This window comes from Oncorhynchus masou, chromosome 17, assembly GCF_036934945.1.
Source record: "Oncorhynchus masou masou isolate Uvic2021 chromosome 17, UVic_Omas_1.1, whole genome shotgun sequence".
Lineage (NCBI taxonomy): Eukaryota > Metazoa > Chordata > Actinopteri > Salmoniformes > Salmonidae > Oncorhynchus > Oncorhynchus masou.
The window spans coordinates 40,853,775-40,868,190 of NC_088228.1; the positions used below are offsets into that span (position 1 = coordinate 40,853,775).

At 44.8% G+C, this 14,416-nt stretch overlaps 1 protein-coding gene across 1 annotated transcript in view; it reads left to right on the top strand.

The window, feature by feature from the left end:
- Nucleotides 1-14,416, top strand: part of LOC135559050 (YEATS domain-containing protein 2-like) — a 109,377-nt gene that overhangs the window by 43,516 nt on the left and 51,445 nt on the right. The window contains exons 8-13 of the mRNA XM_064993386.1: nt 3,323-3,434; nt 4,726-4,770; nt 4,939-5,137; nt 5,742-5,969; nt 6,334-6,483; nt 12,464-12,558. Coding sequence (XP_064849458.1) covers nt 3,323-3,434; nt 4,726-4,770; nt 4,939-5,137; nt 5,742-5,969; nt 6,334-6,483; nt 12,464-12,558 — 829 coding nt within the window. The remainder of the gene's footprint in view (nt 1-3,322; nt 3,435-4,725; nt 4,771-4,938; nt 5,138-5,741; nt 5,970-6,333; nt 6,484-12,463; nt 12,559-14,416) is intronic.

Below are 14,416 nucleotides of genomic sequence, written 5' to 3' on the forward strand. Positions count from 1 at the left end.
ACCAGCTCAAATAGACAGAAGAGATACATGTAAAAACAATAGCCATGTTAGACAGGATTACCTAGACATACTGACCAGCTCAAATAGACAGAAGAGATACATGTAAAAACAATAGCCATGTTAGACAGGATTACCTAGACATACTGACCAGCTCAAATAGACAGAAGAGATACACGATACATGTAAAAACAATAGCCATGTTAGACAGGATTACCTAGACATACTGACCAGCTCAAATACACAGAAGAGATACATGTAAAAACAATAGTCATGTTAGACAGGGTTACCTAGACATACTGACCAGCTCAAATACACAGAAGAGATACATGTAAAAACAATAGTCACGTTAGACAGGATTACCTAGACATACTGACCAGCTCAAATAGACAGAAGAGATACATGTAAAAACAATAGCCATGTTAGACAGGATTACCTAGACATACTGACCAGCTCAAATAGACAGAAGAGATACATGTAAAAACAATAGTCACGTTAGACAGGATTACCTAGACATACTGACCAGCTCAAATAGACAGAAGAGATACATGTAAAAACAATAGTCATGTTAGACAGGATTACCTAGACATACTGACCAGCTCAAATAGACAGAAGAGATACATGTAAAAACAATAGTCATGTTAGACAGGATTACCTAGACATACTGACCAGCTCAAATAGACAGAAGAGATACATGTAAAAACAATAGCCATGTTAGACAGGATTACCTAGACATACTGACCAGCTCAAATAGACAGAAGAGATACACGATACATGTAAAAACAATAGCCATGTTAGACAGGATTACCTAGACATACTGACCAGCTCAAATAGACAGAAGAGATACATGTAAAAACAATAGTCATGTTAGACAGGATTACCTAGACATACTGACCAGCTCAAATAGACAGAAGAGATACACGATACATGTAAAAACAATAGCCATGTTAGACAGGATTACCTAGACATACTGACCAGCTCAAATAGACAGAAGAGCTACACGATACATGTAAAAACAATAGTCATGTTAGACAGGATTACCTAGACATACTGACCAGCTCAAATACACAGAAGAGATACATGTAAAAACAATAGCCATGTTAGACAGGATTACCTAGACATACTGACCAGCTCAAATAGACAGAAGAGAAACATGTAAAAACAATAGCCATGTTAGACAGGATTACCTAGACATACTGACCAGCTCAAATAGACAGAAGAGATACATGTAAAAACAATAGCCATGTTAGACAGGATTACCTAGACATACTGACCAGCTCAAATAGACAGAAGAGATACATGATACATGTAAAAACAATAGCCATGTTAGACAGGATTACCTAGACATACTGACCAGCTCAAATAGACAGAAGAGATACACGATACATGTAAAAACAATAGCCATGTTAGACAGGATTACCTAGACATACTGACCAGCTCATATAGACAGAAGAGATACATGTAAAAACAATAGTCATGTTAGACAGGATTACCTAGACATACTGACCAGCTCAAATAGACAGAAGAGATACACGATACATGTAAAAACAATAGCCATGTTAGACAGGATTACCTAGACATACTGACCAGCTCAAATACACAGAAGCGTGTTATATTGCAGACCATTATCTCAGCCAATCATGGCTAGCGGGAAGGTTGTTGGCTTCATCTTTGGCTCAACCAACGAGGCTCATAATTTAACCATTTTATTCGTATTTACAGATGGCGTTTTATATAACAACGTGTTTGCTATGTTGTAGATGACTATGACTATGACATCCATCCGGACCATTGCCACCGAGGAAATGTTTGTCTCTGGACCTTCTCAAATAGTACTTATAGCAGGCCAAGCCAACATATAAAGGCCTATTCGCTAACCAGAAAAGAAAGTTGGCGGATAATCATATTTTGGGGGTCTAGGTCTGGTTGTCCATTCGGGTCCAGCTTTTTGGACCCAAGAAGAACCGAGTGTATACCTTGATAAAGGCGTCAGCAAGCTTCAGCTCGGCGAACCGAACGTGTGCTCGCATACTCGCCTAAAAGACTTTAGCTTGAAAACTGAAAAGGCCCTAGTGCTGTTTGTCCATTTTGAGATGCCGTAGCCAAATAGTCCTCTAAATAGTCAGAATGAATCTACGTTAACTCAAGAAATCTCCTTTTCATTTTGACGTTTTTCAGTATTTCTCAATGAAAAAACGTGTATGAAAACGACTCGTCTCTCATTTAATGACAACAAAGATTTTACTGAAGAATCACTACTGTTGACCAATCACCGGCTTCCGACTTTGGCTTGCTTCAAGACATTTATTTGTGCCCGAACAGTCGAAAAACCCCTTGCCGAAGTCCAAAACAAACAAAAACACAACAAAATGTCTTCATCGTACTGTATATGAACAAACTCTTCTGAACTGTTCTGCTGGGAATGTCTTAATTAACACTCCCATCGTAGTAATCAAACTGTAATTCCTTGGAGTAATAGTGCCCCATGTGACATGAGACAATGCAGACAAACCTTTCAGCCAGCCCAAGTTGCCCCTAGACACTGCTCTAAGACCAGCTTGCCCTTTGGGATTTGTGGTGGCAAAGCTGATCCTAGACCTGTGCCTAAGGGCAACTTCTGCACAGAGCCCCCACACATCTGAAACATCTGATTTGTGTGAGCAGTATGAGTCAGAAATGGAGTTAACAGTACACATGAGTTATGACTCACCGTGCTGACACACCCTTTACCGACAGACAGTGTAATCACTCAGAAAACTAAGACCTCAGAATACTTCAGGCCCCGGATTGCTTAGAGCCCTGACACGGCATGCAGGTTGATCCTGCTTTACATCCCCATTCTGAATCAGAGTATCAGTCAGTGTTTAAAAAAAAATCCTCAGCCCTCTGGCTGTTTTTAGCTGACAAGACACAGTCTGTAACCCCGATAGATGCATCCCGACTGACTGACTGAGCAGAGGATTCAAACTTACTGAACCCCACAGAGCTGCAGCTCAAGCTCTTTGCTGATTCTAACACATCCAAGGTCTTCAAGTGTGGGAATAAAACACAAGCGGACACACTGTCAGCTCAGGCTCTGGGATGAGAACCGCAGGCTTCAAAGAGAGAGGAGATGAGAGAGAAAGCCTCCCGCTCATTGTATTTGGGGTAGAATGTCTACAAAGAACAATGAGTCAAGAGTATAGGGGGTGATGGGATACCTTCTCTGCCTGGCTGTATTTAATACTTAAAGGGGTAGTTATGATGTTTTCATGGATGATGTTTATTCTCAACCATGGTGTGTCTGTGTGTGTGTTTTCATGCCTCTAAATGTGTCTGTTGTTAGTGAGCCTCCGTTCCACCTGACACGTCGAGGCTGGGGGGAGTTCCCTGTCCGCATCCAGATCCACTTCAAAGACCCCCGCAACAAACGCATAGACATCATACACCACCTTAAGGTCCGATTCTAGATTCATTACAGCTTTACTTGCACTGAAACGCATGTTTCGTTCACAGAGGAGCACCTCTGTCTCTCTGCGTCTTCCACTCTCTGTCTCTCTGTCTTCCACTCTCTGTCTCTCTGTCTTCCACTCTCTGTCTCTCTGTCTTCCACTCTCTGACTCTCTGTCTCTCTGTCTTCCACTCTCTGTCTCTCTGCGTCACTCTGTCTTCCACTCTCTGTCTCTCTGCGTCACTCTGTCTTCCACTCTCTGTCTCTCTGTCACTCTGTCTTCCACTCTCTGTCTCTGTGTCTCTCTGTCTTCCACTCTCTGTCTCTCTGTCTTCCACTCTCTGTCTCTCTGTCTTCCACTCTCTGTCTCTCTGCCTTCCACTCTCTGTCTCTGTGTCACTCTGTCTTCCACTCTCTGTCTCTGCGTCACTGTCTTCCACTCTGTCTCTCTGTCTTCCACTCTCTGTCTCTCTGTGTCTCTCTGTCTTCCACTCTCTGTCTCTCTGCCTTCCACTCTCTGTCTCTGCGTCACTCTGTCTTCCACTCTCTGTCTCTGCGTCACTGTCTTCCACTCTGTCTCTCTGTCTTCCACTCTCTGTCTCTCTGTGTCTCTCTGTCTTCCACTCTCTGTCTCTCTGCCTTCCACTCTCTGTCTCTCTGCGTCACTCTGTCTTCCACTCTGTCTCTCTGCATCACTGTCTTCCACTCTCTGTCACTCTGTCTTCCACTCTCTGTCTCTCTGCGTCACTCTGTCTTCCACTCTGTCTCTCTGCGTCACTGTCTTCCACTCTCTGTCTTCCACTCTCTGTCTCTCTGCGTCACTCTGTCCTCCACTCTCTGTCTCTCTGCGTCACTCTGTCTTCCACTCTCTGTCTCTCTGCGTCACTCTGTCTTCCACTCTCTGTCTCTCTGTCTTCCACTCTCTGTCTCTCTGCGTCACTCTGTCTTCCACTCTCTGTCTCTCTGTCTTCCACTCTCTGTCTTCCACTCTCTGCCTTCCACTCTCTGTCTCTCTGCGTCACTCTGTCTTCCACTCTCTGTCTCTCTCTGTCTTCCTCAAAAGAGGACTCTTGGATGCCAATGAAGTGTAGTGGTTCTTTAAAGTTGTATTAGTGCAGCTACTTGAGAATGTTCTAAACGTTTCTCACAGGCTTTTTGGTTTCTTAAGTGGGATTCACTGATATGGTTTCTTCTTTTTTTACACAGTTTTGAATGTTTTTTTACTGTTATTTTGTTACTCAGTCATTCTCTTTCTCTATATAAAAGTGCATAATAAATCCTACTGTTTCTCCCTATAGCTCGACAGAACTTACACAGGCCTGCAGACACTGGGGGCAGAAACAGTAAGTCTGTTATTCAATTACTGTGTTCAAACTTCTCTATCAAGTCTACTAGCAAGACACCTGTCTTACATTTCATGGCCCCAGCATTGATCTCCAACTCGTTGTGTTGAATACACCGGTTTTTTTTACCACTGTGAACGTTGACCCTTGAACTTACTTTCCTCTCAGGTGGTGGATGTTGAGCTCCACAGGAACTCCCTGGGGGACGACTATGTGCTCTCTTCCTCCTCCCACGCCCACCACCACCAGCGTGAAGCCAGCCCCTCGTCCCCATCCTTCCTGCCCCAAACCCCAGGTCCTCTCTCTGGCCGCTGCAGCTCTCCACTCCCCCTCTCACAGGACAACCACCCCACCACCGCAGAGAAAGGTGAGATACATGGGAGGTTATATACATTCACCTGTTCTATCAGCTAAGAATGTGAATGAGACTTTTAACTCCACACCAGGGTTTCACTGGGTCCTGCCATATACCCCTCCCCCAGGTGCACGTTTTGGTTTTTGCCCTAGCATTACACCGCTGATTCAAATAATCAGACCATGCCGATGAGTTGGTTATTTGAATCAGCTGTGTAGTGCTTGGGCGAAAACCAAACCGTGCACCCAGGGGCGACCCAAGGACTGTGTTTAGGAAACCCTGGTCTATTCAAAGAAGATCCGAACACACTGCAGAACAGGGAGCTGTTTCCATTGGAATTATGTCAATTTCTCCTTTTCAGTGAATCACGACCTGTCCAAGTGTGCCGTGATTTTCTACAATTTCTCTTTTTTGATTCTTTAAATCCTTTCCTCCGCAGGCCTATAGTGAATTATTAATGACTGGACTGAGAAATAACCTCTCTCTGCCTTTCTCTCTGTGCCAGGATGAGGATAATTATAATGAAGATTATGCCTGGAGTGGATTTTAATGGTTATCATCGTCCTCACTCCTCTCTCTCCCTTTCTCTCTCTTTATTATCTTCCCCTCCGTCCAGGTCTGCCCGTCAAAACCGAGACTGGGAGGTCTGGGGCGCCCCCCTCGGCTTCGGAACGCACCCCATCCCATCCTAAAGTCACAGAGAAGATCACGCTGGGTTCCCATGGCAACTCGGCCTTCCAGCCAATCACGGCCAGCTGTAAGATCGTCCCCCAGGGACAGTTGGCCAGCCCCTCCCCCGGGAAATCCTTTCAGCCAATCACCATGAGCTGTAAGATTGTGTCAGGTAACTCCCTCCCAATGGGATCTGGCTATACTGGAGGGGGAGGGGTTGTGGGTTGATTAATAATTCAATGGTGTTATTTAGATAGTCAGTCAGACTCGTAGTGTCAGTGGAGACATTTGTTTGATTTGTTTCCTTATTCCCCCCAACATTAAGAAACTATAGGCCAATCTCAGTTTTAAAACACCGTCTCTTAAGATTGAAAAGGTTTTGAATTTCAAAAGTAAAGCACAAAAGCATTAAGGAAATCTTTAAATCGATTTTTGTCCATGGGCTTTTTTTTAAGATACAGAGCTTTAGAAAAATGTTTTAAAATGAATATCTTTATAATGAGCATGTTGTTTGTGATTTTGTTTTGATCCCAAAGGTTCACCCATCTCCACACCCTGCCACTCGCCCCTCCCCCGTATCCACACCTCCACCCCGGTACACACCAAACAGGGCTCCTCCGTCCTCAACAACCCTTACATCATTGTCGACAAGCCCGGCCAGGTCATCGGCATGGCAGCGAACTCCGGTACGCTACTGCTCCGCTCGACAGCTCTACTCTTGCCCCTAGATTCTAGACACTGATCTAAGAACAGTTTAGCTGGTTTTCCCTAATGGTTAAAGTTATGATTTGGGTTAGGTTTTTGGGTTAGCTCCTGCAGCACAATGTGAGGATGTACTGTAGACTGTGCCTCCCACACAGCAGATGATAATGGTGTTGTAGGCTCTCCTCGGCCACTGTAGGGCCAACGTTCCCCTCCCACACACCACCGTTACGAACATCCCGAGGCTGAATCTAGTGCACTCTTACTTCTCTCCTCTGATAAACCTCCACAGTTGACTATATTCTCTCAGCCTGAAGCCTTTCATTTGTCTCCTCTCTCTCTCCCTCCTTCTGTCTCTCTCTCCATAAACCATGACTTGATGCTGCAGCTTTTTGATGGTATGAGAGGGGCTTCCATTGTGACAGGAACTACTGCTGTGTTCTGTGGCTCAGTGTCCGGGACAGATTACTTTTTGATGGTATGAGAGGGGCTTCCATTGTGACAGGAACTACTGCTGTGTTTTGTGGCTCGGTGTCCGGGACAGATTACTTTTTGATGGTATGAGAGGGGCTTCCATTGTGACAGGAACTACTGCTGTGTTTCGTGGCTCAGTGTCCGGGACAGATTACTTTTTGATGGTATGAGAGGGGCTTCCATTGAGACAGGAACTACTGCTGTACTGCTGTGTTCCGTGGCTCAGTGTCCGGGACAGATTACTGGACAGTGCGGGGGGAGGGGGTTAGACATTCAGAGGTGTGTGTGCTTGTGAGTCAGATATCAGGTATACAGCGTGGGAGGCTGTGTGTGAGACTGAGGAATTCTGTTGGGTTTGTGTATACCAGGGATAGGTAACTTTGATGGGGGTGGTGGCCACAAAAAAACAACTCATGAGGGGCTGCAGTGCGTACCCACATGCGAGAGTGACTAACGAAAACACTGGGCGACCCTCGGTCGGGAATTCGACCATGATTACTACGATTTGAGATCGCTGTTTAGACGAACTTACCAATCTAAAAATAAAAGTTAACTGACATGGGCTGTTTGAGTGACTGACATAACAAGAACAAAACTGCTGATGCACAACCTAAGTTGGAAATAGCACCTTGTTTTTCTTCATTTTTACTATTTTCTACATTGTAGAATAATAGTGAAGACATCAAAACTATGAAATAACACACATGGAATTATGTAGTAACCAAAAAGTGTTAAACAAATCAAAACATATATTATAAACTCAGCAAAAAAGAAACATCCCTTTTTCAGGACCCTGTCTTTCAAGATAATTTGTAAAAATCAAAATAACTTTCCAGTGCTTGTTCAATGAACAGTAAACAATTAATTAACATGCACCTGTGGAACGGTCGTTAAGACACTAACAGCTTACAGACGGTAGGCAATGAAGTTCACAGTTATGAAAACTTAGGACACTAAAGAGGTCTTTTAACTGACTCTGAAAAACACCAAAAGAAAGAACAACAGGGTCCCTGCTCATCTGCGTGAACGTGCCTTAGGTATGATGCAAGGAGGCATGAGGACTGCAGATGTGGCCAGGGTCCCTGCTCATCTGCGTGAACGTGCCTTAGGTATGATGCAAGGAGGTATGAGGACTGCAGATGTGGCCAGGGTCCCTGCCCATCTGCGTGAACGTGCCTTAGGTATGATGCAAGGAGGTATGAGGACTGCAGATGTCGCCAGGGTCCCTGCTCATCTGGGTGAACGTGCCTTAGGTATGATGCAAGGAGGCATGAGGACTGCAGATGTGGCCAGGGTCCCTGCCCATCTGCCTGAACGTGCCTTAGGTATGATGCAAGGAGGTATGAGGACTGCAGATGTCGCCAGGGTCCCTGCCCATCTGCCTGAACGTGCCTTAGGTATGATGCAAGGAGGTATGAGGACTGCAGATGTCGCCAGGGCGATAAATTCCAATGTCCGTACTGTGAGACGCCCAAGACAGCGCTACAGGGAGACAGGACGGACAGCTGATCGTGCTCGCAGTGGCAGACCACGTGTAACAGGATCGGTACATCCGAACATCCCACCTGCAGGACAGGTACAGGATGGTAACAACAACTGCCCGAGTTACACCAAGAACACACAGTCTCTCCATCAGTGCTCAGACTGTCCGCAATAGGCTGAGAGAGGCTGGACTGAGGGCTTGTAGGCCTGTTGTAAGGCAGGTCCTCACCAGACATCACCGGCAACAATGTCGTCTTTGGACACAAACAGGACAGGCAAAATGGCATCTTCACTGACGAGTAGCAGTTTTGTCTCACCAGGGATGATGGTCGGATTCGCAATTATCGTCCAACGCATGAGTGTTTCACCTAGGCCTGTACTCTGGAGCGGGATCGTTTTGGAGGTGGATGGTCCGTCATGGTCTGAGGCGGTGTGTCACAGCATCATCGGACTGAGCTTGTTGTCATTGCAAGCAATCTCAACACTGTGTGTTACAGGGAAGACCTCCTCCTCCCTCATGTGGTACCCTTCCTGCAGGCTCATCCTGACATGACCCTCCAGCATGACAATGCCACCAGCCATACTGCTCGTTCTGTGCGTGATTTCCTGCAAGACGGGAATGTCAGTGTTCTGCCATGGCCAGCGAAGAGCCCAGATCTCAATCCCATTAAGCACGTCTGGGTCCTGTTGGATCGGAGGGTGAGGGCTAGGGCCATTCCCCCCAGAAATATCTGGGAACTTGCAGGTGCCTTGGTGGAAGAGCGGGGTAACATCTCACAGCAAGAACTGGCAAATACTGACTGGCAGATACTGACTGTTACTTTTGATTTTGGCCCCCCCTTTATTCAGGGACACATTATTCCATTTCTGTTCATCACATGTCTGTGGAACTTGTTTAGTTTATGTCTCAGTTGTTGAATCTTGTTATGTTCATACAAATATTTACACATGTTAACTCTTGGAACTCCCCATCCCGGATCCGGGATCGTGACTAAAGCCTCAGGCTCATTAGCATAACGCAACGTTAACGATTTCTGAAAATCGCAAATAAAATGAAAATAATGCGTCTGCTCTCAAGCTTAGCCTTTTCTTAACAACACTGTCATCTCAGATTTTCAAAATATGCTTTTGAACCATAGAAATTGACTAATTTGTGTAAGAGTATGCAAAGCTAGCATAGCATTTTGAGTAGCATTTAGCACACAACATTTTCACAAAAACCAGATAACCAAATAAATAAAATCATTTACCTTTGAAGAGCTTCTGATGTTTTCAATGAGGAGACTCTCAGTTACATACCAAATGCGCAGTTTTTCCTGAAAGCGTCTGTGTGTAGGAGAAATCGTTCCGTTTTCTACATTGCGTCTGGCTACCAAACGAACCGAAAATTCAGTCACCTACAACGTAAAACTTTTTCCGAATTAACTACATAATATCGGCCGAAACATGGCAAACGTTGTTTGGAATCAATCCTCAAGGTGTTTTTTCACATATCTCTTCATTGATATGCAGTTCGTGGAAGCTTGCTTTCCTCTCTGTATCCCATGGAAAAATACTGGCAGCTGACTTTTGCGCACCAATTTCGGCGCAGGACACCGGGCGGACACCTGGTAAATGTGGTCTCTTATGGTCAATCTTCCAATGATCTGCCTACAAATACGTCACAATGCTGCAGACACCTTGGGGAAAGCGACAGAAAGGGCAGGCTCATTCCTCTCGCATTCACAGCCATATAAGGAGACAATGGAAAACAGAGCCTCAAAAATCCTGCTCATTTCCTGGATGCCGTCTCATCTTGGTTTTGCCTGAAGCTCACGTTCTAGGGCACGCACAGAAAATATCTTGGTAGTTCTGGACACGTCAGAGTGTTTTCTTTCGAAAGCTATCAATTATATGCATAGTCGAGCATCTTTTTGTGACAAAATATCTTGTTTAAAACGGGAACGTTTTTCATCCAAAAATGAAATAGCGCCCCCAGAGCATCAACAGGTTTTAAGTTTGCTGAATATAAACGCAGTTGACAGTGAGAGGACGTTTCTTTTTTTTCTGGGTTTATTTAAGAATCTTCAAAGTGCTGTGCACACTCTTGGCATTTTCTCAACCAGCTTTATGAGGAATGCTTTTACAAGTGTCTAGAAGGAGTTCTTACTTATGCTAAGCACTTGTTGACTTCTTGTCCTTCACTCTGCGGTCCATCTCATCCCAAACCATCTCAATTGGGTTGAGGTTGGGAGGCCCAGGTCATCTAATGGATGGTGTATCGCTGCAGAATGCTGTGGTAGCCATGCTGGTTAAATAAATCACTGACAGTGTCACCAGCAAAGCACCCCCACACCATAACACCTCCTCCTCCATGCTTTACGGTGGGAAATACACATGCAGAGATAATCTGTTTACCCACATCGCGTCTCACAAAGACACAGCGGTTGGAACCAAAAATCTTCATCAGACTCATCAGACCGAAGAACAGATTTCCACCTGTCTAATGTCCATTGCTCGAGTTTCTTGGCCCAAGCAAGTCTCTTCTTCTTATTGGTGTCCTTTAGTTGTTGTTTTTTTTGCAGCAATTCAACTATGGAGGCCTGATTCACGCAGTCTTCTCAGAACAGTTGATGTTGATATTTTTCTGTTACTTAAACACTGTAGCATTTATTTGGGCTGCAAGTTCTGAGGCTGGTAACTTTAATGAACTTATCCTCTGCAGCAGAGGTGACTCTGGGCCTTCCTTTCCCGTGGTGGTCCTCATGAGAGCCAGTTTCATCATAGCGGTTTTTGCGACTGCATTTTCCAGATTGACTGACCTTCATGTTTTAAAGTAAATATGACTGTCGTTTCTCTTTGCTTATTTGAGCTGTTCTTTCCATAATATGGACTTAGTCTTTTACCAACTGATTGGCTCAAACGCATTAAGAAGGAAAGAAATTCCACAAATTAACTTAAGGCACACCTGTTTACTGAAATGCATTCCAGGTAACTATCTCATAAAACTGGTTGAGAGAATGCCAAGAGTGTGCTACGCTGTCATCTTGGCAAAGGGTGGCTCACCTTGGTTTCACCAGACCAGAGAATCTTCTTTCTTGGTCAGAGTCCTTTAGACGTCTTGGCAAACTCCAAGCAGGATAATAAGTGGCTTCTGCCTGGCCACTCTACCATAAAGGCCTGATTGGTGGAGAGGTGCAGAGATGTTTGTCCTTCTGGAAGGTTCTCCCATCTCCACAGAGGAACTCTGGAGCTCTGTCAGAGTGACCATTGGGTTCTTGGTCTCCTCCCTGACCAAGGCCCTTCTCCCCCGATTGTTCAGTTTGGCTTAGATTTCTAAGAAATCTAAAAACCTGTTTCCACTTTGTCATTATGGGGTATTGTGTGTAGGTTGATGAGGGAAAAAAATGTTTAATCCATTTTAGAATGAGGTTGTAACGTAACAAAATGTGTAAAAAGTAATCGGGTCTGAATTATTTCCGAATGCATTGTATATTTTTTGTTTTTGTAATTTGTAATTTTGTGCACAGGGCTGCCAGTTGCCCATCCCTGGTGTATACTGACTAGGCTACGCTTGTAAATTCAATTACAGAATGTGTGTGTTGGCATTTGGCCGTTCAATGTATCAGTGTCAGTCTCAATTGGAGCACAGTGAAATCACATTCTCCCACTGCTGTACTTCAGCGCTTTGTAGCTCCCATTCACATTCCAGTCATGTGCTCTGCTCTCCCACACAGCCTCTCCCATATCCCATACATCCACCAACGCTTAGTTTCAACTGATCCAGGGCGGGCGGAGGGGTTTAAAGTGTTCCAGGTTATTTCAAGCTGATGTTGGAGTTTGAGCTGATTCACTTAGTTTTCCTTAGTTTCTCTTTTTCTCACAATAGCTTTGTTTTAGTGCTGTAACCCACCTTAAGCTTTTGAATTCAATATCACTGTGAACCTGGCAGATGTCATTACCAGCACCCTGTCTCAGGCAGTGACCAAAATGCGTTTTGATAATTGACTGACGGTCTCTGTCTTACAGGAAGTCCCACAGCCAAGCAGTCGGTTGCGGCCCAGGGGACTCGCTCTCCGGCCCCCAAGGTTCACACAGGCAGCTTCCTGTCCTCAGGGGTCAAGGTGAGTTACACAGAGCTGATATAGACAATGGCTGGGTCACCACGGTAAAATTTTCAGGAAAACCGTTTAATATCCAGGGCCCGATTTCCCAAAAGCATCTTAGTTCATTGTTAGAACCTCCACAGGATCATTGGTAAATCTCAGAACTGTTTACCAAAACCATTGTTATTAACGTTGCACTTGAAAACATGCGTAATCTAACACCTGCCTCAGACAACTCATAGAACAGCTAAGTGAGTCATTAGATGCTTATTTGTGCTTCACATTATACACAAATAAACAGAATCACACTAGCTTAGTATGCCAAAAGTTCCCGGATGTCGTACTAAATTCGCTAAAATATGATGTATACACGCAGAGGACACCATTTCCGTACTTTAGTGCCCATATGCAGTTCTTCAGGAAATGGGCGTGGCTTCACATCATGTTCAGATTTGGCGGAAATATGCAGACAAAGTACAATGAGCGGATACAAGTTCATTGCTTTAACTAATTATGACAAATGTTGAACAATGTAATAAAGTAATGACTTTTCAAATAAATTTACAAACGGACCATCTGACAACGCTCTGAATTTACAAACGGACCATCTGACAACGCTCTGAATTTACAGACGGACCCTCTGACAACGCTCTGAATTTACAAACGGACCGTCTGACAACGCTCTGAATTTACAAACGGACCATCTGACAACGCTCTGAATTTACAGACGGACCCTCTGACAACGCTCTGAATTTACAAACGGACCCTCTGACAACGCTCTGAATTTACAAACGGACCGTCTGACAACGCTCTGAATTTACAAACGGACCGTCTGACAACGCTCTGAATTTACAAACGGACCGTCTGACAACGCTCTGAATTTACAAACGGGCCGTCTGACAACGCTCTGAATTTACAAACGGAGCGTCTGACAACGCTCTGAATTTACAAACGGACCGTCTGACAACGCTCTGAATTTACAAACGGACCGTCTGACAACGCTCTGAATTTACAAACGGACCGTCTGACAACGCTCTGAATTTACAAACGGACCGTCTGACAACGCTCTGAATTTACAAACGGACCGTCTGACAACGCTCTGAATTTACAAACGGACCGTCTGACAACGCTCTGAATTTACAAACGGACCGTCTGACAACGCTCTGAATTTACAAACGGACCGTCTGACAACGCTCTGAATTTACAAACGGACCGTCTGACAACGCTCTGAATTTACAAACGGACCGTCTGACAACGCTCTGAATTTACAAACGGACCGTCTGACAACGCTCTGAATTTACAAACGGACCGTCTGACAACGCTCTGAATTTACAAACGGACCGTCTGACAACGCTCTGAATTTACAAACGGACCGTCTGACAACGCTCTGAATTTACAAACGGACCGTCTGACAACGCTCTGAATTTACAAACGGACCGTCTGACAACGCTCTGAATTTACAAACGGACCGCCTGACAACGCTCTGAATTTACAAACGGACCGTCTGACAACGCTCTGAATTTACAAACGGACCGTATGACAACGCTCTGAATTTACAAACGGACCGTCTGACAACGCTCTGAATTTACAAACGGACCGTCTGACAACGCTCTGAATTTACAAACGGAGCGTCTGACAACGCTCTGAATTTACAAACGGACCGTCTGACAACGCTCTGAATTTACAAACGGACCGTCTGACAACGCTCTGAATTTACAAACGGACCGTCTGACAACGCTCTGAATTTACAAACGGACCCTCTGACAACGCTCTGAATTTACAAATGGACTGTTTGACAACGCTCTGAATTTACAAACGGACCGTCTGACAACGCTCTGAATTTACAAACGGACCGTCTGACAACGCTCTGAATTTA